This window comes from Caloenas nicobarica, chromosome 7 (assembly GCF_036013445.1).
Source record: "Caloenas nicobarica isolate bCalNic1 chromosome 7, bCalNic1.hap1, whole genome shotgun sequence".
Classification (NCBI taxonomy): domain Eukaryota; kingdom Metazoa; phylum Chordata; class Aves; order Columbiformes; family Columbidae; genus Caloenas; species Caloenas nicobarica.
The window spans coordinates 27,545,299-27,571,335 of record NC_088251.1 but is presented as its reverse complement, the minus strand read 5'-3'; the positions used below and the strand labels follow the sequence as shown (position 1 = coordinate 27,571,335).

General features: G+C 37.7%; 2 protein-coding genes across 4 annotated transcripts; one reads left to right on the top strand and one right to left on the bottom strand.

Annotated features, from left to right (window-relative positions):
* Positions 1–13,139: 13,139 nt before the first annotated feature.
* Positions 13,140–20,774, bottom strand: DYDC1 (DPY30 domain containing 1). Of its 3 annotated transcripts, none has more exons than XM_065638885.1 (6): positions 20,415–20,774; positions 18,691–18,846; positions 18,474–18,596; positions 16,667–16,747; positions 15,637–15,729; positions 13,140–14,497 (listed from the first exon to the last, which is right to left on the bottom strand). In XM_065638885.1, the coding sequence occupies exons 2-6, from the start codon at positions 18,835–18,837 to the stop codon at positions 14,450–14,452; spliced, it is 492 nt and encodes a 163-aa protein (XP_065494957.1). In that variant the 5' UTR covers positions 18,838–18,846; positions 20,415–20,774; the 3' UTR covers positions 13,140–14,449. The 3 variants fall into 3 exon arrangements, with proteins under 3 accessions (XP_065494957.1, XP_065494955.1, XP_065494956.1); XM_065638883.1 differs by having other exon boundaries at positions 18,691–18,843; XM_065638884.1 differs by lacking the exon at positions 20,415–20,774 and adding an exon at positions 19,964–20,036 and having other exon boundaries at positions 18,691–18,843.
* An 83-nt stretch (positions 20,775–20,857) lies between these two features.
* EXOSC3 (exosome component 3) lies at positions 20,858–24,174 on the top strand. Its single transcript, XM_065638886.1, has 4 exons — positions 20,858–21,121; positions 21,204–21,353; positions 22,237–22,388; positions 23,256–24,174. The coding sequence occupies exons 1-4, from the start codon at positions 20,858–20,860 to the stop codon at positions 23,455–23,457; spliced, it is 768 nt and encodes a 255-aa protein (XP_065494958.1). The 3' UTR covers positions 23,458–24,174.
* Positions 24,175–26,037: the final 1,863 nt, after the last annotated feature.

Sequence of the window (26,037 nt, the reverse complement as noted above, 5' to 3'; positions counted from 1 at the left end):
CAGTTCTGCTACCAAAAATTTCTTCTACAGTCAGATGGTTCATGTCTGGAATATGCTGCTGGTATGACAGGTATGAAGACGGATGGCATTTTGTGGGTATTTGTGCCATTGGGTTAGAATACAAAAAAAACAAGCCAACATACCCATAGGGCAGATCCATAAATGCCCAGCACTACTGTGTCGTTATAAAAAGTGTAATTATTCATAATTTCTTTACAAAAACCATTATTGTCTCAATCTCAGACCAAATCATTTGTGTATCAAAATAAAAATGTCCCTTTACTTCAGTGATCACTGAATCATGCTCTCTTAATCATTCGTTTAGATGTTACAGTAAAGTACCTGATACTTGGATTGGAATGAGTAAGATGCTGCTTGTTCCACAGCCCTTGCAATTTTGACAGCAATGAAATCATCACTCTTCAGTTTAAAAACCGACTTAGTGTACTTCAAACCCTTGGTGAGTATTATTTTAAAAGATCACTTTATGTTGCCGCTTGGATTCAAATTTCTGCATTGCTACAAATTTATGTAAGAATTCATTAGAATTTTCACTTTCTGCCTACATTCCTGAAAACAATAACCAATGCCTGTGAATGTTCACCAGTAATCTACAGTAGCATTGGCCCCTCTCTAATTATCACTGAAACGGAATCATTCATTTCAAAGACATTCTTTTGGTTTTGTGTCGTACAGAATTCATTTCATGGAATGAAAAGCACTGGTTGCACTTAAAAATATAGAATTCACACATCAGATACACATTATGATGCATAGCTTTCTCTAGAGTAAATTGTCATCACCCTATTGACATGAAGATTCTATCCAAGCATGAATAAATTACCCATTAACACTGTAGAAAAATGGAATTTGTAAAAAAATAGAAAACCAAAGGGTAACTAATTATATTAATGCTAGTTAATGGGTAACATGCAAAAATTATATTAACTTTTAAAGTAAAATACACCAGTGATAAGCATTCATTCTTAAATGCAAATGTTTGTTAGTTTTTTTTTCTCTACGGACACACAGAAAGACATAATGGGAATGGATGAAACACCTCTGACAAAAACTGGTTTTCTACACGTGAGAGTTTTCATTCTAATTCTACAAGCAATCCTCCAGCAAAAGCACATACGATAGAATATTGTCAGTCTGTGAGTTCCACCCTCTCTTGCTTCTGGTAGTGCTTTTTCCTGGTTCTCAAGGCCACTAAAGGACAGAAATTGTAGTTCAGGAATCAGTATTCTTTTTTTTTCTAAGGTAACACTTCAGCAGAATGCAGTTACAGGCCTCTCTCATAATGCTCTTATCCCATACAAAAATAAAAAACCCACGAGCTTTCAAAATCCTGAAGAGTGCAAGTAGTTTGATGTACATGAGTAATGAGTCTTCAGGCCCATTTTTTTTTGTTTATTTTGCTTTTACAGTTCCTCTTTTTTGGGCTCACTTCTGGCTACTTAACTGCATTGGTCCTTGAGACCTTTGGAGGGTCACCTTCATTAAAATAGTCTGTCTTCTAATAGTATCGTAGAAATGCTGCACAGCTGCATTTCACATAACTTGCATAAAACCTCCAGTTTGAACTGCTTCCAGATGTGATTTTACTATTAAGAGCAACACATTTGCTTTATGGCCATGAAGCATCTTAGCATGTTCTCTTCTAGGACATCTGTGACCAACTCTTAAACCACAGTAGAGTTAGGTAATGTTTAATTTGGCTTCTGTTCCCAGGGAATTTGACTTGTTAAATATTTGTAAAAATGTTGTATTTTTGGCACAGATCTTTTGTCTACACCAAAAAAAAAAAGATAGTAGACAATAGTAAAATAGTGATTTATATCAGCATTTTTCCCTATTCCATTTTATTGGTAATGACTTATCAGCCAATGTTACAGGCTTTCAAATTTTCTGTAAACTTTACTGCCACACTCAACAGCTTTGTGGGACTGAGCCCTAAGAAAATCAGTTCCTCTGAAAATCTCTTTATAATTCCTACACTGCTCATCATTGTATTAAGTATCTTTTGACTATATTCTATGACCTTTACTCAGAAGATACCTAATGGCAAAATCCTCTCAATCAGTAAGACACCCGTGCTTCAAAATAAGGCTAAAGATGGGGAAATTGTGAAGTAAAAATAACACTGTCCTTCTGTATTGCTGTAAGTATTTATTCATATTGACTACAATGTCAATCCCAACCACCACAATAGCAATGTGAATCTTTCTATTAACTGTAAGAGTCTTTATATTTGGCACCATCCCATGGTTTTGTTACTTTTACTCATAGTTCTGAAAAACTACTCCCCTTCTAGTTCATATAACACTTAACAGCTGCCAGAGGCAGAGTTTTACTGCAGCCTTGAGAAAGACCTGAAAATAAAGTGAACAAGAGTTAACTGAGAAAAGAATTTTATGAATGATTGCTATTGATGCTGTTGATTCTCTAGACAGATATGACTGATAAATTGTCTTGACCCTAGACCTCTAATGACATATTTTCTTTAGATCACTTTACTTGCTCACCTTCTTCTTTCCTACACTTAACTGCTTTTCTCCTCTACTGCCCTTCCCTCATTTTGTCTTCATTATATCCTTTTGGTTAAAACACATTTCCCCCCTCCCTTTTTTTTTTTTTTTTTACTTTTTAGTTACTCCTGTCTCTACTGATGTCCCATTCATGTTAGAAACTACTGAGAATGGAGCCTACATGGATAACTGATGTCTATAGAAATGAGAAAATGAGTTTGAGTTAATAGCTTACAGATAAAACTATAACAACAGAAGGGGAAGGAAGAAAGTAGGTACCCTTAAGACCTGAGCATCCTCACTTCAGCTGCAGAAGAATCATATTTTCACTGGAAGCAGTACAGGTTTAGACTCATTCACTCATACTGTTTCATCACCGTGGTAACTTTCAAGTGACTTCTTTTGAGTGAGGAGAAAATTGTATCAAGAACTCTGAGGAACTTCTACATGACTAAAAGCAGTCATGGGAAAACCATGCTTAAGCTATGTCATTTGTCTCTCTCTCCACAACTTTCAAATGCAAAGGACAATGATTTGATTTGTAGAGAGCACACACTTCACAGTAACTTTAAACTGCTATTCCATTATCATTAAAGGACCCAAACACACCTTAACAATATACAGAAATACTTAATGTACACAAATAACACATAGAAAAGCTTTTTCCTAAATACTTCTGTTTTGTTCTCTCAACTTTATAATCAGATAAGACTTTATTTTACTAATCTTAACTGTTTAACGGGCTAACAGTTTATGTTTCTTATATTGGTATTTTATTCTAACTTTACAAAATCATGCCAGGATTTTACTTCTAATTGATGCCTGTGGAAATAAAATGGTTTTCCAGGTGTTTATGAAAACCACTTTAATACTAGTTTCATTTGTGCTATTTACTAGGAGTAGTTCATACAACACAAACAGTGCGTTTTCAAGAAATTACTGCAGTTCATCTTTTTTCACAGCGATGTCTTTGAAGGCTATTTGGTTTGTTGGTGAAAAGACTTGATTAAGCCTGTACATTTTAGTTTGGAGGTTTGAGGTGGATGTTTTGTTTTGTTTGTTAACATAAGGAGGATTTGTTTAGCTGGGTTTATGTCTTCTGCATGAAGAATGACAAGCCTAGTTAGAGCAATAGAGCTTGAACATCAGGAACACAGAACTCTCACCTGCTTCAGAACTCTCACCTCTATCTGTTATTACCTGAAAACGAGAGTGGCTCAAGGCCTCTCAGATGTACAGGTGTAGAATTTCACTGGCCCATAAACACTCAGGGTAAAATAAATACTGTGGGACAGAAAAAACAGTTGTGATTGTAGAAGGAAAAGAGGTAGTACATATTCTGAGATGGGTGTTTGTCAGCCAGCATTTATTCCTTCGTGTCACCTTTCTCCTTCTCTGCAGTATGGGACCTCCTGTGAACCCTCCACACTACCATTAGCAATTCAGCTCTTCATTCTTGAGTTTTCTTATAATTTTTTGAGTGAATACCAATTCAATTCACTGAATTTCTTGATGTGCATTCTGTGTAACTAATTCCACAAGTACTTCAGCTTTAGAGAGATCCTCTGCTGTGTCTCCCATCTGCCATCCCTTCTACTCCCTAATAAATCTTTCCAGGTTCTTCCATTACTAACATCAAAGAAAAGAATTAATTTTGCTCCTCTCCCATGTGCTTGTCCTCTTTGCATCTGTTTGACCTCAAATTCTCTGTTCTGACACATCACTGAATCATAGAATGTTTGAGGATGGACGGTCTCTAATCCAACCCTCTGCTCAAAGCAAGACCAACTTGAACAGGTTGCTTATGGCCATGTCATGAAGTAACGTGCCAGGGCCTTATACATGAAGTAGCAACTTTGATTTGCTCCTTAGGAAAAAATTAAAGCTACTTTGGGAGTTAAATTCTGCTTTTGTTAAAGTCATCTGTAGTCTTGGTACTGATTTCACTGGGAGCATTATTTCCTCAGAACTGGGACACCAGGCAGAATTGAATACAACTTAATTTTCTGTTTATTCACTTAAAAAGTCCTAGTTGTTTATGTCTCCAACCTGAGATCATTCCTCAAGGCTCTGTAAACTAAACACCTATTTACAAACATAGGCATTTTTAACACCTCATGATAGACACCTCTGTTTCCTGCATAATAATGACAAATAACAAAAAGTCTCTGTTTTCTAATCGGTCTTCATAAATTAGCATTGTTATACCAGAAATGATGGAAAAATAGCAAGATTAGTTAAAGTCTTCCCTTACACTGTTTGGTTCTTACTGCTTTATTTAAACAACATTAAACCATACTGGTATATAATTAGTTCTGCCTTTAGTATTTGGCAGTTTTTCCTGTTTACGTTATAAGCTCTGAAGGGCAATGTGCAAGCATTTGTTTGTGTTACGTCCTTGCATGGAGCCCTATTACAACAGAGTCATAAATTCTCTGGGTCCTCCAGAAATGATGAGGAGGTAGATGAGAAAGAATGGACCCTATTCCATCTTCGCCTCACACAGCAAAACATTTTTTTCAGTTTGCAAATGTAAAAGTGTATAACTTACCCGTTTAGCATTTTGCTCATAAGCTATTATGCAAAATTTAATAAATTAACCCATTAATTTTTAAAGTTACACCTTGGACAGGAATGGAAAAGTCTTCAATTACAAACAGTCTCCCCTTAACCTTACAGAAAGCCATCTACATATTCTTCCTGGATGTTTTTTCCAGTTGCTGTGGTCAGTTGTTTGGCTAGGGAAAGACTGTCATCTGACATGTAACAAAGTACAACCCTTAATTTCATTGCGTGGGGTGTGACCACACATCAGATATGCACACAGCCACAGTTCCTTTCTGGAGGAATAGTTACGACTCCTTGCTGCTAATAACAGGTCTGATCACCTGTCCAAACTAAACCCCATTACAGCCATAGATCTATATCTCAAAAACAATTTGGCTAGGGAACTTCAGCTGCTTTCCAGCAGCTTGGGATCTATACTGTGCTCTGCTTTCATGTGTCTTGTGACATTATTAGTGTACATATGTAAACAATCAGGATTTCCCCAGTGCCTTAGGAAGCAGACTGATGCATTTAAACAGCCATTACCCAAGAGTTTTTGCTGCAGTGTTTCATAGATGTTTACAGTACAGGTGGTCTTTGTATTTTGAAACAAATATTGACTCTAGTACATGAAGTTAGGTTTCAGAAAGCTATCTGCAAAAGCAGTTGTGGGATTTGTAAATTTTGGCTTCCTGACGAGGAACAATAGGTTAAATTCAGACGCTTTTGACTTTTTCTAGATATGTAATGCAAGAAGAGTTTTCTTTCATGCGGTATAGGACTGTAATTACTTTTCTGAAACATTTAGTGATCAAAAACCTTCATATAAGTCTACCCTGTATGCACAGTATATGTGAAACAATAACCAATATTTGCAGATATACCTCTTTTATGCTCACAGTGAAAATATTTACATGCTTGAACTGCTTGATACAGGCAAATGCATCCACTTACGGAGTACTAATCTACAAAATAATGCATAGCAAAAATTTTCATTAATTTTGTGTGACTGAAAATGACTGCTTGAAGCTGTGAGCTCCAGAATTAGGCCTGTATGGCTACCTGGAGAAGAACATACAACATACATCCAGCAACTTTTTAGCTATGATTCCTACCCATGGGTTATTCACAGCTTTTTCAGAAACGTTCTCACCATCATTGTTACAGAGCTAAAATACACTACCGGTACTCTGAGGTCTGCAGGAAACTTCTAACTAAATAATCTGATTGGTCACATCTTTCAGAAATCCCCCAACCTGACCTTGTTACCACAGTTGGTTGAGCCAGGGAAGGTGGCCATTCAAGTAGCAATTTCACATACTTCACCTGGGTAAACATATCAGCAAACAGCAAACATCATTATCTTCCACCTATGTCTGAAAGATTTCACTGCTACTAGTCATTTAGCAGTTTCAGATAAACAAGTCTGAAATAAAATACAGCCAAAAATACTCTTGCATATCTGTCTAAGCAGGGGACATCAAATAATGGATGAAGAGTATGTAGCATCAACCGACACAGGGATACAAATGGTACTAGACAAAAATTCATACAAGAACCAGAGCACACAAACATTCCTTCAGATTCCCATTCATCAGTGCAATGTGGAATAGAAAATTTCAATCTCATCAAAAGGTCTTCAGGCTTATAGACATAGTTGAAATCTCAGTTTCATTGTGCCATTTTTTTTCAAGTCCTTTGCCCTGAAACAATCTAAAGTCTCAAGATTTTTTCAGATTTGTAAATAAATAAATTTGGTTTCTTAAGGCAAATAAGACTCCAACATCTATTACTGTGTGCTAGCAACATTTTAAATAGCATTCCAGAAATTCTGCCTTAAAATTTTTTGAATTAGTTTTGGAACTTTGTGTTCAGAGGAAACGCTGGGGAATATCAGCAAAACCTCACAGGATGCGCTGTGAAAGATATACCATGCTCCCCCACCCCCACCATCTTTGTTTTGGCTTTATTTTCCAAAAATTATTAAAATTATTAGGCTAATAATTGATTAATAACCAATTAGAAAGGAACAAGTGTCCCTTAAGTGTTAAGATGTCTCTGCAAACATTTTTTTCATATGCATAAGTACATATCTTTGTTCACATACTTTTTGTACAGCATAAGGTATTTTTCCTATTACTTTCTCCATCTCTAAAACAAGTATTTTGACATCACAGGATGCTTGAAAGCACCTAAACGTGATGATACCTTGAAATGAGACGGATGAGTTGAAGGTGCTTAGAATAATTAGGCTCTAAACTTTCAAGATAGTATCATGGAGCTTGTTACAATTATTGTTATAAACTTTCATATATACTGGGCTAAGTGCACAACTGAGTCGTAATCTATGCCATAGTTTTTGCAACAGAATGCTTATCATGAGAGTGAAATACAAGTAATATTGTTTTAAAAAGCAATTTTTTCAAAAGTCACATGCAGGATTATTGAAGCTTAAAAATATAAAAAAGATAATCTTTTAATAATGCTTCCAGAGTGATTACTAATAAAGACATACACACCTTGCCATTTCTTGTTCCCCATGTTCTTTGTGACTGACAGCCTACTCTCCGCCTATTGGAAAACACAGAAGAACCACCAAAGAATGCTAAACCAACACAGGTGCTTCTGCTGGAAGTAGATGTGTAACATTTTGTCTTTTCTGTGAGGGCAAACTTGTACCCTTCTGCCAAACAGCACTAGGTATAGCTAAGAACTTAAGTGGGACTTGTGAGGTGCAATAATCTAATTTTGAGCCTTACCAACAAGAATGCTTTCAGCAAAAAGAAATGTCAGGACTAACAATGTCACACCTTACCTGTTTTACTGAAACATGCAAAAAGGACTAAAACAAACGAACAAACCTCCTGAATATGTTCTGGTATCGGTGTTTGCAATGTGAATTAAGACTGTAAAATTCAAAATGTGGTTCTTAAGGATTAAGATTGACAATTTTTTCACTTCTGCAATGCAGAGTATTCAAGTTATGCTCATCACAAAAATCACAGTACTCCAGGAAATGGACCAGCAACACTAGACCTTCTCAAGGAAGCAGACCCAGTTTTAGTCCTCTAAAGGGAAACTAAAGCCTCCAGCTCTACTAGACAGGGAAGGAGGACAGAACTACCAACTATTCTCTTTACCATTCTAAACCCTACCCTACATAGGGTACCCATGGGTAGTATCTCATAGCCAAACACGTGCAAGAGCACATGCGCACTCTTACAGTATATCTCTTTTTTCTTCCACTCCAATATTTTCTCATCCCTTGGTTCTCTTCCCCTGTTGCAGCTTTTTCCACTAATGGATTTAAGGAGTGCCGCAATTTCCTAAATTCGTGCCAATCATTGATTCTGTTGCCTATGCAGAGGATTGTTTCCCATCTAGCTTTACCAGGTTTCTGCTACTGCTCCTTACTTATGTCCACAATCCACGTTGCTTGTAAGTAAACACCAGTGTTGCCTTTGGCCTCCCAACAGTTAGCTAAGAAGTCAACCAGAAAACAGAACAGACCTGCCATAACCAAAATCTGTATTTCTATCAGCTCTTAATAGAAAAAGCATTAGACCTGTACATATTAGAAGGTATTGGCAGTGAAGTGAAAGAAGATCACATTTTCTGCTTCTGAAAATTAGTATCAAAACTGGCACCACGACAGACAGATACATATACCCACTGAAAAAATGCAGAAGAACAGCTGTCTCAGAACTTCACAGCAGTCTTGGCCCCAGAAATTTTCAGCTGTCGGTGCCTAAGGGTAACTTTTCAGTGCAGCTATGTTTACAATGAAACAAACAAGAGATCCTGTTTCCAGGGTTACAATTATCAGCTAAATAAATAGCATTTTTTAAACTTATCTATTAAACACATCAGTGGCAAAACCACAGTTGCTTAAGATAATAATGAACCAAATACAGGTGTGTCTGCATGCAGCCAGTAATTTCTGGAAGAAAGTATATTCAGGAGGTGGAGTAGAAATGAAACAGCATGATTGGAGAAGCCCAACACACTCCCAGGAATGTGACTTGAAACTGAGCAAAGAGGAGCTGCAGTGCCCCTTTGCTGCAATGGGAATAATTTATTATCTGAATGTTTCCTCTCTCCCACCCTTCCCACAACAATTAATCTCTGACTTCTTCTGCAGTATTTTTCCCTACATGTAGTTTGTGTGGATCAATTCTCTCATGTTTTAATATTAATAGGAGATGACTTCTTAGAGGTGGAACTCATGTTAGTAAGGACCTCACTCCTCTTATGATTTCAACGACAGCTTTTTCAGCAACTTTGATGAGAACAAAATTGAGATCCTTGGAAGACTACTTCCTCCGTGTACCAAAAAAACCCCAACAAGTTTTGCTTCAACTCTCTTTGAAACAAAACCACAATAACAATCAGCTCCATTATAGAGCTGACAATATGATTCGGTTCATTAAGAAAAATGGACTAACCAATATACTGATCAAGTTCAGACATACTTCCTCCTCCTCCTCCAGAAAAAGCTAATTTCTTTATCTGGAATCCACTAGGCTAGGTCTAAATTATAATGCAATCACTGAGTAAAATAATTTATTTTGCCCAGAATACAATTTGTTGAACACAAATTGATTCTTGCATCAAACTAAAATCACATATTTTTCACACTTTCCCAAGATTATGGAAAAAAAAAAATCCTTTATAATAGCAACTTCTGTTAAGATCCATAAATGACTACATGCAGAAAGTCAGAAAATCTCCTTGGAGAGTTTATTAAAAGATTCCTAAGCCTTCTAAATACTCCCTAGAGAGGGTAAGATTATTCAGGTAACTTTGGTATGATATTCCTAAATATTGGGGGTTTTTTTCTAAGTCAAACTCAATCTTCACATCATCAGTTAAAGTACAATGAAATTTTAAATTATGTCAGATGTAAAGTGATGGGGAAGAGTCTCGATTTTTAGTGAAGTATGTATTTCTGTGTCAGTAGAGATATCAATACAACCTTTGCAATAGATAACAACTCAAAAAAAGATTAACCAACAAGAAACAAATGGCAACCTTCTCTAGTTATTATATTACTTTACCATTTGCCAGTAGATTTACTTTCAGGTGATAATGCAAACATGTTCGGTATTAATAATAAAATGGTTTAACATAATCACTTTTTTTTACCTTCCCCTCAATTAACTCATGTCCATATAGTTCAAGGACTAACCTAAGGAAATAGTCGTCTCAATTTTTTTTCAAAATGGCCATTGGTTTCGGGTGCCCTACAACTAAAGATAAAATGGAAGCACTCAACATCTCCACACAGGCCCTAGTGAACATAATTTCTCATGACACATCCTTTAGAGTAACTTATTTCAAATAAAACATCACATAAATGACAACAATTCTGATCTCTGACTGACGTTAAACACTGATTTTGGTAGATGATAATGATTCTACAAAGTGCAGGTTAACAGGGAAGACCCACAGCATTTAAGTTGGATATACATGTGAGAGCTCTCAAATGCTGTGAATCCATCTTCTGCTGCTTAAAAAGCTTGCTATACTGTGACAGCTTGATTAAATGACATGTTCCTCTACCTCGCCTTTCTTCCACTACTATTAGCCCAATAATACCTATATAAATGTTTATAAATGTTTATAATAGAATAGATTCTTCCATCATATGAATTGAAACAAAGACACAAGTTTAAAGCACAAAGACTGCAAGGGGATTTATAACGGTGATACCAGAAAACAAACACAAGTAAAAAAAAAAAATCAAACAAGTGTACTGGTAAGATATCTTAAAACATAGATCCGTCCTTGTCAGCAAATAACAGGATTAGACTCTTTTCTAGCTGTAGTCAATAGACACCGCTGTTCTTTATCTATACTTCAGCACAGGAAAAACTTCACATAAGTAAAGAAATTAATAGCTGACTTCATATATGAGTAAACTGTATTAGCAAAGTTCAGAATAATTCAATTTTACATTTAAACCATACTAATTAATCCAACTCTCATTATCATTAGCAAATTACTTTACTTTTGCTTACAAAAAGATAAGTTAGTTCCTTTAGACTACAAAAGAATATCATCCATCATAAGACAGGGGACTGCAGACTTAATAAAGCCTATTCTGTTAAAAGAGAACATTAAAATATACTTGCTGCAACGTGTATCTCCTTCTAGGAGAAAAGCTTCTCACATTGCAGAGCTGAGTTTCCATCTTTGTGAGCAGACTGATAGTTAATCTGATTTATTTTGTCCTATTCTGGGCTTCATATCTGTTTTCATCCTTGTGCTTCAGTATCACTGGAATGAGAACAGCTGTGAATGGGCACGTTACTATCAGCACATTCTTTGGACGATCTGTACATGGGGTCTGATAGCAGCCTAAATAAGTCTGCATCTATTCTGAAGAAAGGAAAAAAGACAATTTCATATATCCTCTGTCAGTACTTAGCATCAGTACTTTCAGCAACAATTTCCATCACCTGCTTCTGAATTCCATCTTCTTCATTCCACAAAAATGTATTCAAAGGGAATGCAAGATGTAGCTTAAGTTCCATTAGGTAATTGCATTTTTTTTCAATATACAACCTTAAATTTTATGCAGAGGTTAAACTGTATTAACACTTCTGGAATCACATCACGTGCAGTAAAAATAAAATAACATCTTCTCTGTTCTCTTACTGTTCCATGGTCTAGCTTGCTATGCTTCAAAGAAGGTGACAGTTCAGAAAGAGAAGGCAAAAATGATTTTAAGATGCCCCAATTCCTCTCCAGGCTTAGACACCCAAACGAAAGTCATCTTTGTTTTGAACTACATTTCCAAGTTACCTACAGGCTGCTTTGCACTGAGCCAAGAACCGTTTACCCTCTGGTCCCACATCCAACATCAGAATTCTTATAAAGCTGTACAAGACGACTAATGCATTAGGTCTGTGCACACCAAATCCTGAAAAAATGGGAAATCCTATAAATAACATTTGAACAACTTATGTCTTCTGTACATAATATAATAGCAAAGGAATAGGCAAATTGGAATCTCACATTTTATTTTGACGCTTGCTAAGCAATTTTCTGATAAAGGTTTCCATTCAAAAATTCAATTACTATCTAGGAAGAGAATGGGGAATATGAACTGCAGGATCACGAAGAAAGGGTCACAGTTAAAAATAAGCTGAAACAAAATGACAAACAAAAGTTGTAGTTTTCATGGGTTGTAAATGAGTGAGACGCCAGTGTGTTTATTTAGGATGCACTCTAGTGGACACACATATAACAAAATCAAAGAAAGACAGAAATATTATGAAAAGATAGAAAATGAAAGCCACATGTTGGAAATAGTAATAACTAGTAATAACTGTCTTATAACTTGAATATATTTCCCAATTAAATATGAAGGCTGCAGGAAGGCTGAAATTTTCATAGTCAATATGATCGGACAAAAAATGTAAATTGACACAAGTTACTTATCAATTTTTGGAAATAATCTAAATAACAAGATTCAGTTATACATACTGGCTCAAAAGAGAAACTCCATCTATTTATCCAGTTACTCCATCCCTTTGAGGCTGGCACAAGAAGCTGTTCTCCATACAGTGTGAATAGGTATAATGAGAACTGTAGTATCTTAAAACACGGCCTTAAAATGAGACTGTTTTAACTGTTACTAATAAATATAATCATAAACTGTGATAAAATTGGTTTACTGGAATATCAATCGTAAGGGCATATTCATCCACAGAAAACATTTTGGACTGTCATAGAAATTGCAAACCTATACAGATGTAGAATAAATGCAGATAGCAGAGCCTGACCACCTAGTCACAAAAGTAGTTCCATTTTTCATTACTGAAAAAGCTACATGAACATTTTAAAGTATTTATACCTGGAAAGTGACATTTTTTCTTTTCATCTCAAAGATGTTCATATGCAACATGCCAATTAATAGAATCCGAAAAACAATATGGCAATAAAGAGGGCAACAGGATTTATTTAATAAATGTACTTTATTATTTTTAAGGGAAAAATATGATATTACTATACTAGAAATCAATAGTGCTTACCTTTTAAAAAATTGATAGGATTGTGCCTAGTATGAGCTACATGAACAGAAAAAGTGTTTTAGAGCAGAAAAATGTTTATTTCATGATAGATCTTTGTCTATTTGGTATATAGATATTTTTAACAGTTTGCCAAAGACAGCAAAACCCTTAAAACCAGCTATAATATAAGCAAATTAAAGTGAAATCATCCCAAAAATCTCTTTCATACCAAACCTGAAGAATGCGGTGAATGCACTAACTATGCCTTGAATTTGTAATGAAGAGTATTTTCATTCTATGATATTGGCAATTACTTAATGTTAATTGTCCAACTAACCTGTATTATTAGAAGACACTGAGATGCAAAGGCACGTTTTAACAAAGCAGCACAGGATTTCTAAATGTGGGTGTCTTTTCCGTTTGTAATGAATAGACACAGAACATTCTTGACAACCTGTACCAAGATATCAGCATCACAGAAATTTGTTCTTATAAAAATTAATGGAATCTTTAAGGATTATAAAACTTATTTTTATAGATAAATATGGATGAAGCTAAGTAGTCTTCAAATTTTTAGATGTGAAGTTTTGAGCACTAATAATGATTTTTAGTGAAGACAAACCAGACACAATTTACTGATTTGCAAATTCAAGACAAATCCAGGAAAGATTATTTTAAGACTTGACTAATCAAAACTGATACTCCGACACTTGATGCTCACAAAATATCAGATAATTATAAAGCCAAGAGCAAACACCTAGTGTTACAAAAAGCACCTCATGATTTCTAGGACAGACAAGGTCTTTTAGCACATCTGTCCACTGAGTCACATAGACTTCAATTCATCTCTTCCCGATAAACTGGAAAATCTTCTGATTTGATTTCTGCATCTAGTTTGACAGGCAGAACTCTCTCTCCATCTTCTAATCTATAGAGCATCCCTTCTTTCTATCAAAAACCATTCAAATTCTTGGGAAATCCTTTCTCAATAAACTTTTATTATTTTAATATTGATTCAAATTATCATATTGTAGCCTCTATTCCAGTTAATTATATCTATAATTATTACATTGTTACACTCCAAGAATCAATTGGCAATAAGTAGAGAATGTATTTACTGCTTTCATTTCAATTGCAGTTTTCTTCCTCTGAGTCAGCCATGCTAGCTACAGTGGTTTAAGAACAAAAAGGAAGCATCACGGGCCAGCAGTAACAGGCTTTATACAAACACCCAGAAAGCACAGAAACTGAAACAATGGGTATGTAAATCAGTTCTATAAAAATACATAAATTAAGACATTACACTTCAGGATCAGCAAGTAATGAGTAGAAAATATATTTACTGTTTTCAGTTCAGTTGGGACTTTCTTGTTCCGATTCTGCAATGAGATCTGTTGTACTCTGAAAACAAAAAAAGAAATTCAATCAGTTGCCAGCATTAATTGGGCTTTGTAAGAAGAGGAAAAAAGAAAAGGAAAAAAAGCCACTTGACAGACAAGTCAGTGTTCACCAATACAATTATGTATTCTTCCATTCAGTGAAATATGATGAAGTTTATCACCAGACTTTTATTATAAAATCCAGTGACTCTGGATAAAGTATTATGATTCTGAGAACAGAGTAGTTTCAATAGTACAAGTCTATATATTTTAATTTTATTGATCTGTTCTTAATTTGTAGTTTAATTCAACAAACATTTACTGTAAATCCAGAAATAACATCACCAAAGGCCAATGTAACCCAACTTTAAACAACCTTAGGCATGAAAACTTGGAAGATGGTGCATATAAGATGCAGGCAAGTTTACTAATAATTTTCACTTCTGGTTTTGCAATTCTCTTATTTAAGAACACATAAAATATGCCTGAAGCCTCAAGAATACTTTTTATTATCAGAAAACTATGAAAACTGAGGCTATATGAGACATTAAGAACTCATCTGATTTACCTTAGCAAAAGAAACACCTGTGAAAACCTGACCCTAAGAATAGTCATAAGTATGTTCATAAATATGCTTAGAGAACTAGCCTTAGTGAGTACTGTGTGCCCTTAGCATCTGATCTTTTATGTTAAATGTTTGATCAGATCTCTCTGCAAAATAGTACATTCTTCTGCATACAAAAAAATACTTCGCACCAACGGGAAAAATATAAATAACTTCAATCACTCAAAACCGACTCATCTTTTATGATCTAGTAGATACTGTATATGACTATCTGTTCATATGGCAAAGGTAGGCTGCCTCCTCTCTGGGGATATTCATACTTTAGTTTATAACATACCTGAATACAAAAGGGCATTTTAATACTTGAGAATTTAGACAGCTACTACCACATAGTCTTTTAGAATGGCTTAACTTGTACCAGAGAATGGGTTAAGGACAGTTTCGAGCTTATGGTCAAAATACTGTTCCTTAAAACCATAGGAGAAAACCAGCACAGTCTTAGCTGCAACAGTTTTAACCTTTGATATCTCGGCACAGAAAAGCAAATCTGTAGGAATCAATGATTTATATTCTCCCTGTTCTTTCTAAACACTTACCTCAAACTGTCCATTCTCATCTAGTTCCTCAACTGTGGTCAAATTAGGCACTTCAGGTCTATCTGTAAGTTCAACTATCATCTCCTCATTTTCCTATGGTAATGAAAACCAGTTTTCAATTAAAAGTATTCCATGCAATGAATAATCATCCATAGGGAATATCTCAGATGTGTTAACATTATGTATTAATATAAATACTTCAGAGGCATGCTATACAAATGTGTTAGTATGTCAGTATGGTCTTTGTATGCTTGTTAAGGCTATTTTTATATATATTTTTTAATTAACAGGAATTTTGATGTCTATTTCTACACGTTCATTTTTCCTGTCACTTTCATACTGTCATCTTCTTACAATTATGCTCTGTCTGTATTTAAACAGAGTACTCTAAAAACATAAATATCTCTAAAATACTATGTGTTCCATATAAATTTAAGAGATATTCACATTTAAAGCATTTATTGAGAGAAACATGTCAACTATCAATGTATGTTTTTTACTGAAATAGCATTAAAAGACCATATATGTACACGGTCATCTGTATATGCATTCTTCTGTTAATATAAATTCCTGTGCACCAGGAGGAGTTCAGAATGAAGAGGCAACCCAATTCCAGACCACAGTTCCTTTTCCAGGTACAGCAAACGGACTTTATGCTGACACACAGTAAAACATTACTGTCTAGACACTTAAATTAGATATGCTTAAGTTATAACACTTTCTCAGAAACACCATCAAGGAATGTGAAAACATCAACTAAGCTAACCTTTTGCTAAATTTTGCAATAAATTTATGCTCTGTTCTGAACACATACCAAATAAACCTAATAGACCAGACCAAAATCAAGTATAAGACCCAGACTGGAAGCAAGGTGTTTAGACATTTCCCCCATTTTCACTTTTTTTTTTAAATTATGTGTTAGTTCAACACCCATGGGTTTCTGCCTTGTGTTTCATATTTAGTGCTTGCATCTGGAAAAGACAGCTAACCAACAGTATTTTCAAACCATTGACTAAGCTTTGGCTTAAACCTCTTGATCTTCCTGCTGCAACAGCATTTCCTCTTCTTCCTTCTGCCGTTCCAACTTTTCACGTTCTTGTTCCAACTGAGCCTGCAGTCAGTTTAAGAAAGTAAAAATTAGATGGGAAAAAAACCACATTCATCTTCCCCACCCCATTGCTTACAACGTATTTCATAATTGAAGTTTTAAATAAAATAAAAAAGGAAGCATAAAACTGCAATGTGAATAATATAAAGCCCTTCAGTATCATCTGACTCAACATTTTCACAGGTTTTAGTCTTGCATGGATAGAAAGGGTTTAGTACCAAAAGAAGAAGAAATAGACAACTGAATTTAGTGAACACACTTAAGGTACTGTCTCATTACTCATGGTTTTTATCAGTCTATATTCATTATCTCCTACACCTTGGATTAAGCTCTTTGATACTTCCTATAGTATCTAGCACAGATAAATCCACACAGAATCAAATCTATAGAAAAGACTGGTGAGCAATGCCATTAACATTAATCATCTTCATAACTGACCTTTAAAATTTCCAGTTGAAAATACCTAATACAAAGTGGTAATACTTTGTGAGTGTAAGTCCTATCGCATCAAAACTTCAGAAATTGCAGAATCTAATTCTACAACACTAAGGCCTAGAAAACAGTGTTTGCTGTAGCATTTTGTGAGTGGTTACTACAAACATTGCCATATTATAGTCACTAGTTTTCACATTCCTTTTTGGTACATATCAAAACATAACTGAGTATATGACTACAGCCAAAATTGTAAGTTAGATTAAAAAATGTGTCTAATGTGAGTATTGTTCAACATCTTTGCCTTAGTTTACATGAAATAATTTATTTCATTCTCTGTGAATTACCTCTAGACACAATCTCATATTTTTCATTCCATTTACTATTCTAAATGGCTCATGAAATCCTTGAGCATGTAACTTTTGGTCTGCAATTTAGTAAATTTCAAACTTAACAAGTGCAAGTGAAATAGACTGAATGCATCTTACACTAGAACTGGGCTTAACAAGATCAGCACAGATTTAAAATTACACTTTTGATTTTAATATTGTGAAAGTCAGCCATGTAAAAAAATCCAGTCAGATAATGTCAACCTTACCACAGCAACAGGGGCTTTGCACTCAAATTCATGTGAATCTTTTACAAAGCGTGGCTAGAAACATGGATGCTATCTTTATATCTCATATTTTAAGTCCACATAGTATAGGATTCAAATCGCTTTATGCCAACAGAATGTTCAGGTAGCTAAGGAAAGAAAAAGGCACCTCATTGGATGAGGCTATCCATACTGCTTATACACGTAATCTTCACTCACTGATTTCCAACCATTTTCAGGACTCTATAATTGTGTATACATTCTCATTACCTTTTTTGTCTTACTGATGCTAAGTTGCAGCAGCTTGAGACCATGATCAGTTCTTACTCCCAGGTCTCTTAGCAGGCCTGTCAGAAATTTTTGCAATGACTTCTAGCTTTATTTGCAGCAGCTCATGTTCATAATTAACTACAGAAGAGAGTCTACTTATTTTAATTTACTTCTCATACAGGTATTAAATTGCTTGCTTTTTACTTTAGGTTTTTTCATTCTTTAATAACATTTTACTGCATAGTATGTAAGTTTTCCTTCCCATGTGCTGACTAATTATTTCAGTTATTATTTAGAAAGGTGTGATGATAATACTTGTTTTATGCTACCTTCCATCAAAATCATTATACAGAGATTAGAAGTATACAGAGTACTGAAAGATGCCACAGCATCATACACTATTTATAATTATCATTATTAAGTATTATTAACCTGACGTTGTTCTTCAAGTTTCTGCTGGATCATTAGCTCTTCTTCCTTCATTTTTCTTAACGTTTCAAGTTCTGCCAGGGCCGCCTCCTGTTCTTGTTCCAGCTCAATCCTCTCCAACATTCTCTATTTCAGAGATAATACAGAATCAACTAAAAATATATAGAGATTAAATAACATGAATTAAGTTGTCATGATTTTTTTTCCCAAGATGGATCACCTTTTTTTCTTCATCTAAGGTTCTCTTGTAATTGTAAATCCAATGTGCCAGATACTCTATTGGGTCTGCTGGCCGATGCTCTACAACCTCTGCCAGTCCCTTTTTCAAACAACTTCCCAGGCATCTCTTCAGATACTGAGACTCCATTCACATCTACTAACAACAAATAGATAAACATTAGCCATCAATGTCAGAATTAAATTAGGGTTTTTAAGAATTATTGCCTCAGGCATCAAATACTGAATATGATATTACTCTTTTTATCAACCTGGCAATTAATGTAAGAAAGTTACTCAAATTTAATGTTGGTTTAGTTCTTAAAAGCTTCAGTGATAGACCAGTTATACCAAGCACTGCAGAAAAAATGCTCAAAATGCCCCTTTCTATTTAGGCATGTATAATTCAGAAACTGCTTGGAAATATACTAGTAATTCTAGATCAGCACGATACTAAAAAACCTCAAAACCACAACAAGACATAGAAAACTTCTATACAGATATTGGAAGAACAGCAAAGTAGTTCTGTGAATGATTAAGGACAGTTTTTAGTTTGAACTAACAAAGCTATCTTTATGCTATGTATACGATAGCAGGGCCCGAAGCAATTACTCTATACAATTATGAAAGGAACAAATCTCCGTGCACACGCAAGACTTTCCTGGCCCTGTGCCAGTAAACACATAACATATCTGAAAGCCGATGTCTGCAAGGCCGAAACACCCTCCGTTAGCTGGCAACGGGGCTGGAAGCGCCCGGCGCAGCGCTGGCCCGGCAGCGGATCCCTGGCTCCCTGGCTGGGAACGGCGCCCGCGGAGCAGCAGGACCCCGGAACGCCGCGCAGCTCGGGCGGCAGCGGAGACCCAGGCCCTGCACACCGTCCTGCGGGAAATGCCGCGGGTACCGAACCTCTCACCCGCTTCGCGTTCCCGCCGGCTCCTGAGGTGACGGGCCCGGGGCGGGCTGTCAAAACCTTGGGGGCGCTAGTAGGTCTTAATTGTCCCGACCATTTTCACCTGGAGCCTCCGCCCACGCCCTCCGCCCCGGCCTCCATTTAAGCACCGGTTGGGGCCCTCCACGCTCCTCACTCCCGCTCCTCTTCGGATCTCCTGGCACATCTCCCTGTGGCAGGAACTGCGTTACTGTTCCTGAGGTAACTACCCGGCCTGCTGCAGCCGTCCTCCGCGCCTCCGGCTATCCTTCCCTCAGAGAGCAGCCTCGCTCCTGCTGCTCCCTGATACCAGCTCCCGGAGCCCTAGAGACAAACCCGCGCCTACCGGCCGCCCGTCTCCGGTCCGCCGGCTTCTGGGGGCCTCTCCGCCCGCTCCGACGCCGTAACGGCGACGCGTTTTGTCCGCGGTGAGGGGACTACGGCGGGGCGCGCGCCGCCCGGAACGCGCGGGGTTGCTAAGCAACGCCGCTCGCGAGTGCAGCGCCGGCACTGGGTGACCGGCAGGAGGCACAGCGGGGCGGGGCCAGCTGCCGCGCGGCGGCCACGCGCGTCGCGAGGGGAGCCCCTGCCGGGGCAGCGCGGGCGTTGCGGCCAAGGGCGGCACCTGTGTAAATACAGCGGTGGTGCCACGTGCTTGCCAGAATTAAAGCAGACGGATATCTTTCTCCCAATTGACAAACTTCTTGGCCGGCATTCACCTCAAATTTCACCCGCCATTTGTTTCACGGGCAACTTTTAATCAGGCGTTGAAAAAAAAAAAAAACAAACCACCCAACCTTGTAAATAGTTGCAGCCGATAGAGTTGATTCAGTGTCTGTATCAATTCAGAAGCTTAACCGCACTGACGACATTGTTGTCTTCTCCAGCAAAAAATGAACGATTGCAGAGGGAAGCTTTCCCAGGACGAAAGACGGCGCCGCAGTAGCACCGCACACCGAAGCGGCGTTTAACGGTGAGCGGCTGCCGCCCGTGTTTCTCGCGTAACGGGTGGGCAGCGCGGGCGTGAGCGGGGAACCGCTCTGCCCGGGGGATGTCGCTGGCGCTCTGCGAGCACGTTCCACGGGGCGGCGGAGGCGGAGCCGCCGTTATCCCCGGGACGGGGGGGAAGGCCTCCTCGGGCTTTGGCTGAAGCGCCGCCGCCATGGCCGCGCAGGCGCAGAACCGCCGCCGGGCGCCGCGCATGCGCGGCGCCCGGCGGCGGTTCTGCGCCTGCGCGGCCATGGCGGCGGCGGAGGAATGTGTGGGGCAGGTGGTGCTGCCCGGGGACGTGCTGCTCCTTCCCGCTCACCCCGACGAGGACGCGGAGCGGCTGCGGCTGAGCGCCGGAGCGGCGCCGCGGGGCCGGCTGCTGTGCGGGCCGGGCTTGCGGCGGTGCGAGGCCGGGCTGCTGGTGACCAAGTGCGGGCTGCTGCGGCACCGCCAGGCGGGCGGCGGGGCGGCGGCGGCGGGAGGCGCCTACTGGGTGGACTCGCAGCAGAAGCGGGTGAGGCCGCGGACGGGGCGGGTGGGAGCCCGCGATTTGTCCGCGCGTGGCTGACCCGCGTGTCCGCGACCCCCGTTTGCAGTATGTGCCGGTGAAGGGCGACCACGTAATCGGAATAGTGACGGCCAAGGCGGGAGACCTGTTCAAGCTGGACGTCGGGGGCAGCGAGCAGGCGTCCCTGTCCTACCTGGCATTTGAAGGCGCCACGAAGAGGAACAGGCCAAATGTGCAGGTAGTGCTTTTGTTTACTGAAGATAACGCTTTGGCGATGCCGTATGGTGGCGCTTCTGTTACATCTTACTGGTGTTTCTTAGCAAGAAATACATTCTTATAAACTGCACGTAAAACGAGGAGTACAGATTTATTTGCAAAGGTTGCACTGTGGTCCTCCTTGGAGGTTTTTGCACGGTTAGGCAGTGGGCTTTCTGAGGTTTCTCAAGAGAACATGTAAGTAGTGCGGTTTGATATCTGGCAGATGATAGGCTTTTTCACTCCTTACATTCTCACTTTTCCTTAATACTGCTAGTGGTAAATGCAATTTATGAGTAATGTGCATCCAGGGTGGCATTCTGAAGTTATAGTTTTAAAACAAGCTTTTTTAGACCATCTGAATCTGGTAGAAAACAGTAGGGTTTTTTAATAATGATGTTATAAACAATTGTGACACATCATGCCACAGCTTCTGCATTGAACTGAAATACCATCACTAGAATGTAAAAGTGCACTGTAAAGAAAAAAAGTTAATGTGTTTTGTTGTTGTTATTGTTTTCCTGATGGTTACAAGAGCAGGTTGATTAAACTTCTCTTTCTACAGACTTTAAGAGTATTAGGAGTTCATGTTTGGTATTTAAAAAAAGAGAGGAATACTCCATGGAATAAAATTCTGTACTTTTGTATCTTTCAAATTCCAGTAGTAATACAAGATAACTGTTCCTAGAGAATGTTGTCCACAGTAGATGAAAACATGAAAATTCCTATTATACCAATTTTTCTACCATAGATTTTAAAAAACTATTTTCTGGCCTCATGGGAGGCTCTTTAAAACTGAGGATTTCTTATAAATGTGCAATATGATCTTCTCTAATATGTTTGCTTTTTGATACTGCTTTGTTTAGGTGGGAGATCTTATTTATGGTCAATTCCTTGTAGCAAATAAAGACATGGAACCAGAAATGGTCTGTATAGACAGCAGTGGAAGATCAAGTGGAATGGGAATAATTGGACAAGATGGCTTCCTCTTTAAAGTTTCCTTAGGTCTGATTAGAAAGTAAGTACTAAGAAAAGTAAGTAGTATGGTGGGTAGGATTTGCACAACTATTTCCTCTGAGCGGTGTGAACAATTTGGTAGTCAGACTAATTGTTTTTAGTGCATTTATACCAGTTTTACTGAATAGAATATGGATATTGACCTAGAGGGAATGTGTATTTTTCCCCCTTAAGAGATTTACATGCTCTTCTATAAGGTGTTCTGGGACCTTTTTAAAAGTGATGTGGTGCCAAGGCAGTGAGGAAAATAAAGCCATTGACCTGGGGAAGTCAAACATTTAGGGTGGGGTTTGGGGTACGTACCTACTACCTTGGAGTTGAAAAATTGGAAATGTTTACTGTCCTCATTCTGCCTAGTGGAATAATGTGGGATATAAATTTGACTGACAGCTGACAAGAGGAGTCTTTCCACACCAATATGCCTTATTTTCTGACTTCTAAAGAAAAATAAATTGCATTGAAATAAGGACACAGATAAAAATTTGTGGGATTTTCACTTAAAGCTGACATGCTAATCCAGGAACCATTGCATAAGCTTTTAAATGTATTGTGAACTTTGGAGTTACTTATGCTGCTGTAAATATGAGATTTGTGTTTTATCAAAGAATACCAGCTGAATCTAATTATAAAAAACCCCCTAAATTCACAAGTACTGTATTCGTTTAGGTGCATATATTTTATGAGAGGAGAATTAAAAATCTGATACTGTGTTGCTGTTTGGATGCATATGCAAATTGATCATCTTACCTTTTGATGTTGCTTTAATAGCTCCTCTAACACCAGTACTGCAGTTTAGTTATTGATAATAATGTAGTGTCTGTCAAATGTGAGCACTTCTTTCTCTGACTTTTTAAAATCTTGTTTACAGACTTTTGGCTCCCAAATGTGAAATAATTCAGGAGTTGTCACAATTGTATCCATTTGAGCTGGTGCTGGGAATGAATGGAAGAATATGGGTAAAAGCAAAAACAGTTCAACAGACTTTAATTATAGTAAATATTTTGGAAGCCTGTGAGTATATGACTGCAGAACAGAGAAAACAAGCGCTTGCCAAGTTGTCAGGGAATTGATAAGAGAGAACCTTGAGGATTTGTTTGAAATGACTAGTGGTGTGTTGGTTATTTTTGTATTCAGATTTATATTAAAAGTCATCTTTTAAATTAAGCACTAGACTTCTGTTGTTCTTCAGTTCCCTTTATCAGCTCAGCTTGTTTGGTCTTGTGTAGGAACTTTGTTTTTACTCACTTCTGTGATTATGAAACCCTGTTTATGAATTTTCTGGCTGATGTGGAGATGGTCTTCAAAAGCTTCCATTAGCTGTGAATTTTGAGGTGTAACTAAAGTCTTTAGTAAGAAAACTGGTCAATTTGTAAACTGCACATATTTGGGGGTTTTTAGTCATTATGATGTTTGTTTGGTGTAGTGGAAAGTATCCTATGCGTCATTCATATTCTGGTCAGGTACTCTATTTATACAGTGACAAGAAGTGACTAATATTTTACAAAATTTGGGAATAGAAATGTAATGGAAAATACCAGAAAATAATTACAAGGTGTAGCATAAAATAAGCATAGGGTGATAAAAGCAGATGATTGGGTAACACCTAACATATGGTCCTGGTGACCTTACCACTTTCCCTTAAAGATAACCTGGCTAGTAGTCTTGAGGAAACCATGATTAGGACATAGCTTCAATATGAACATTTGAGAAACCTGATGATGGTTCACTGGAGGTAAAAAAAATATATACTTAACAGCAATGCTATTTGAAGTCACTTGCAACTTTTTCATAAGCGCTTTTTAACTAGAGATTAGGTAAAGGCTGCTTCAGCAATAGCCATGTATTTCTCAATTCTAGACATTTTAGTTTTATTTTGTTTAGTTACAGCATGAAGGTTCGATATACCTTGCTTCCTGTTTAACACAATCAGCTATATTAGGCTTTGTGTAGTAGTTCCTCACATGCATATAGAGGAAATGCTGTCCTAGGAAGGCTAAGCTGTCATTCTGTTTTAGTAGAATAGTTTGCTACTGTTGTTTTGAGAGAGAAAGGGAACCCAGGAGTAATGGAAGGGGAATTCCTGATACCTGCTTTCTGTGGCAGAAGAGGTTGACTGTGTGTACCCAATGAACTGCATTGGAGCTGTTTAAGCAGCTATTTAAATCTGTGGTGTTTTATGGTTCTTAATAAGCTTAATAGTTTGATAGCAATAGTTAATAAGAAATTAGAAAAAATAGACAAGGGTAAGCCTGAATACCATCTGAATTCCAAGTGGAGACAAAATTCTTTATCTGTATTTCATCCAAAGTTTAGCCTGTGGTATTTGATATGATTTTCTTTGGCATGTCATTTAGAAATAGCTTCAATTCAGAGCTGCTTCTCTGACTCATCTTTAATATGCTTACATAGAGCTTCCCCTGATTCAATAAAAACACAGCTCTAGTGGTTTCCATGTGAGTCTAATGGCTAAGATTCAGGATTCTTTCCAAGTTTCACTGGCTTCCCTATTTAGCATTTAGGGTATTGCTCATCTGGCTTGGTAGATTTTTAGTCACCTTTTTTCACCTGTCTTTTCCCAGCTGAATTTACTTTCATTCACATCCTGTAAATCCTTTAGGCCTGTAATCTATCTCTTACTACTGGAAGGCTGTAATTTAATTAAAGATTCCACTAACTCTGTTCTTCTTCCAGTGATTTTTTTTCAACTTAACCTGCAGGGGCTCTGGTCAGCTAGTCTGTTATTAGAACAATAGCTGGCATAAGCAGAAAAGGACCTGCCAAATCATCTCTGGGTGCTAACTTTGTTTCTGTTAATGTTCTTGGATCATCATAATAAAACCACAGGAATGAGGAATGAAATGGATCGTTTTCTGAAGAGTTGCGGCTTGAAATGCAATTAGTCTTACCACTCCCCCTTTTACTTGTCCAAGCAACCTTCCTTCCCTCCCGAGAGTCTGAGGTTTTAAGCCTAACCCACAAGATACAGGAACAATCCCCAATTTAAAAATGCTGTTTTGATGTGCAACATAGCAAGTGGTGACCTAGAAAGTTTTCAACATCATGAGTGCCCTGTATTATTCCACCCATTATTCTGTCCCACTGTCAACTGCTTATCACCCAACTATAACCTTAATTAAATTTTACAAGCAGGAAACAAAATACATTAAAACTTCTTGGTTTTATTTTAACAAAATGGTATACTCACAAGGTACTTGAGTTTTGCCCCCTACACAACCATTTTAAGTATGTACTACACTTAAGTTAGGTTTATGCAGGGGCAAAAATGACAGTGGATGTGAGCAAAATTGGTGTTGGGAAAAATGCTTGAAAGCAAACACATTTTAACACATTACTAAAAGAAGGTAGTATTGGTGTGTTGTGTCTTTGGGGTTTTGGTTGGTTGGTTTTTGTTTTTTTTTCCTTTGAGAAAAGAAAACTACATTCCTTAAACAAATTACTAATTTTGACAAGCTTTATCTAATGAACAAAATGTTCAGGCAAAAATTTGTATGATGTCTTTGAACTTTTAGTTCTGGCAGAGTGACTAAATTGGTATCACCAAAAAGAGTGACATGGAGAATAGCTTGGTTCTAGGAAGAAAGGCTGCTGGTGAGTTAATTCTATATTCTGCTGGAACTGTTACAGGGAGT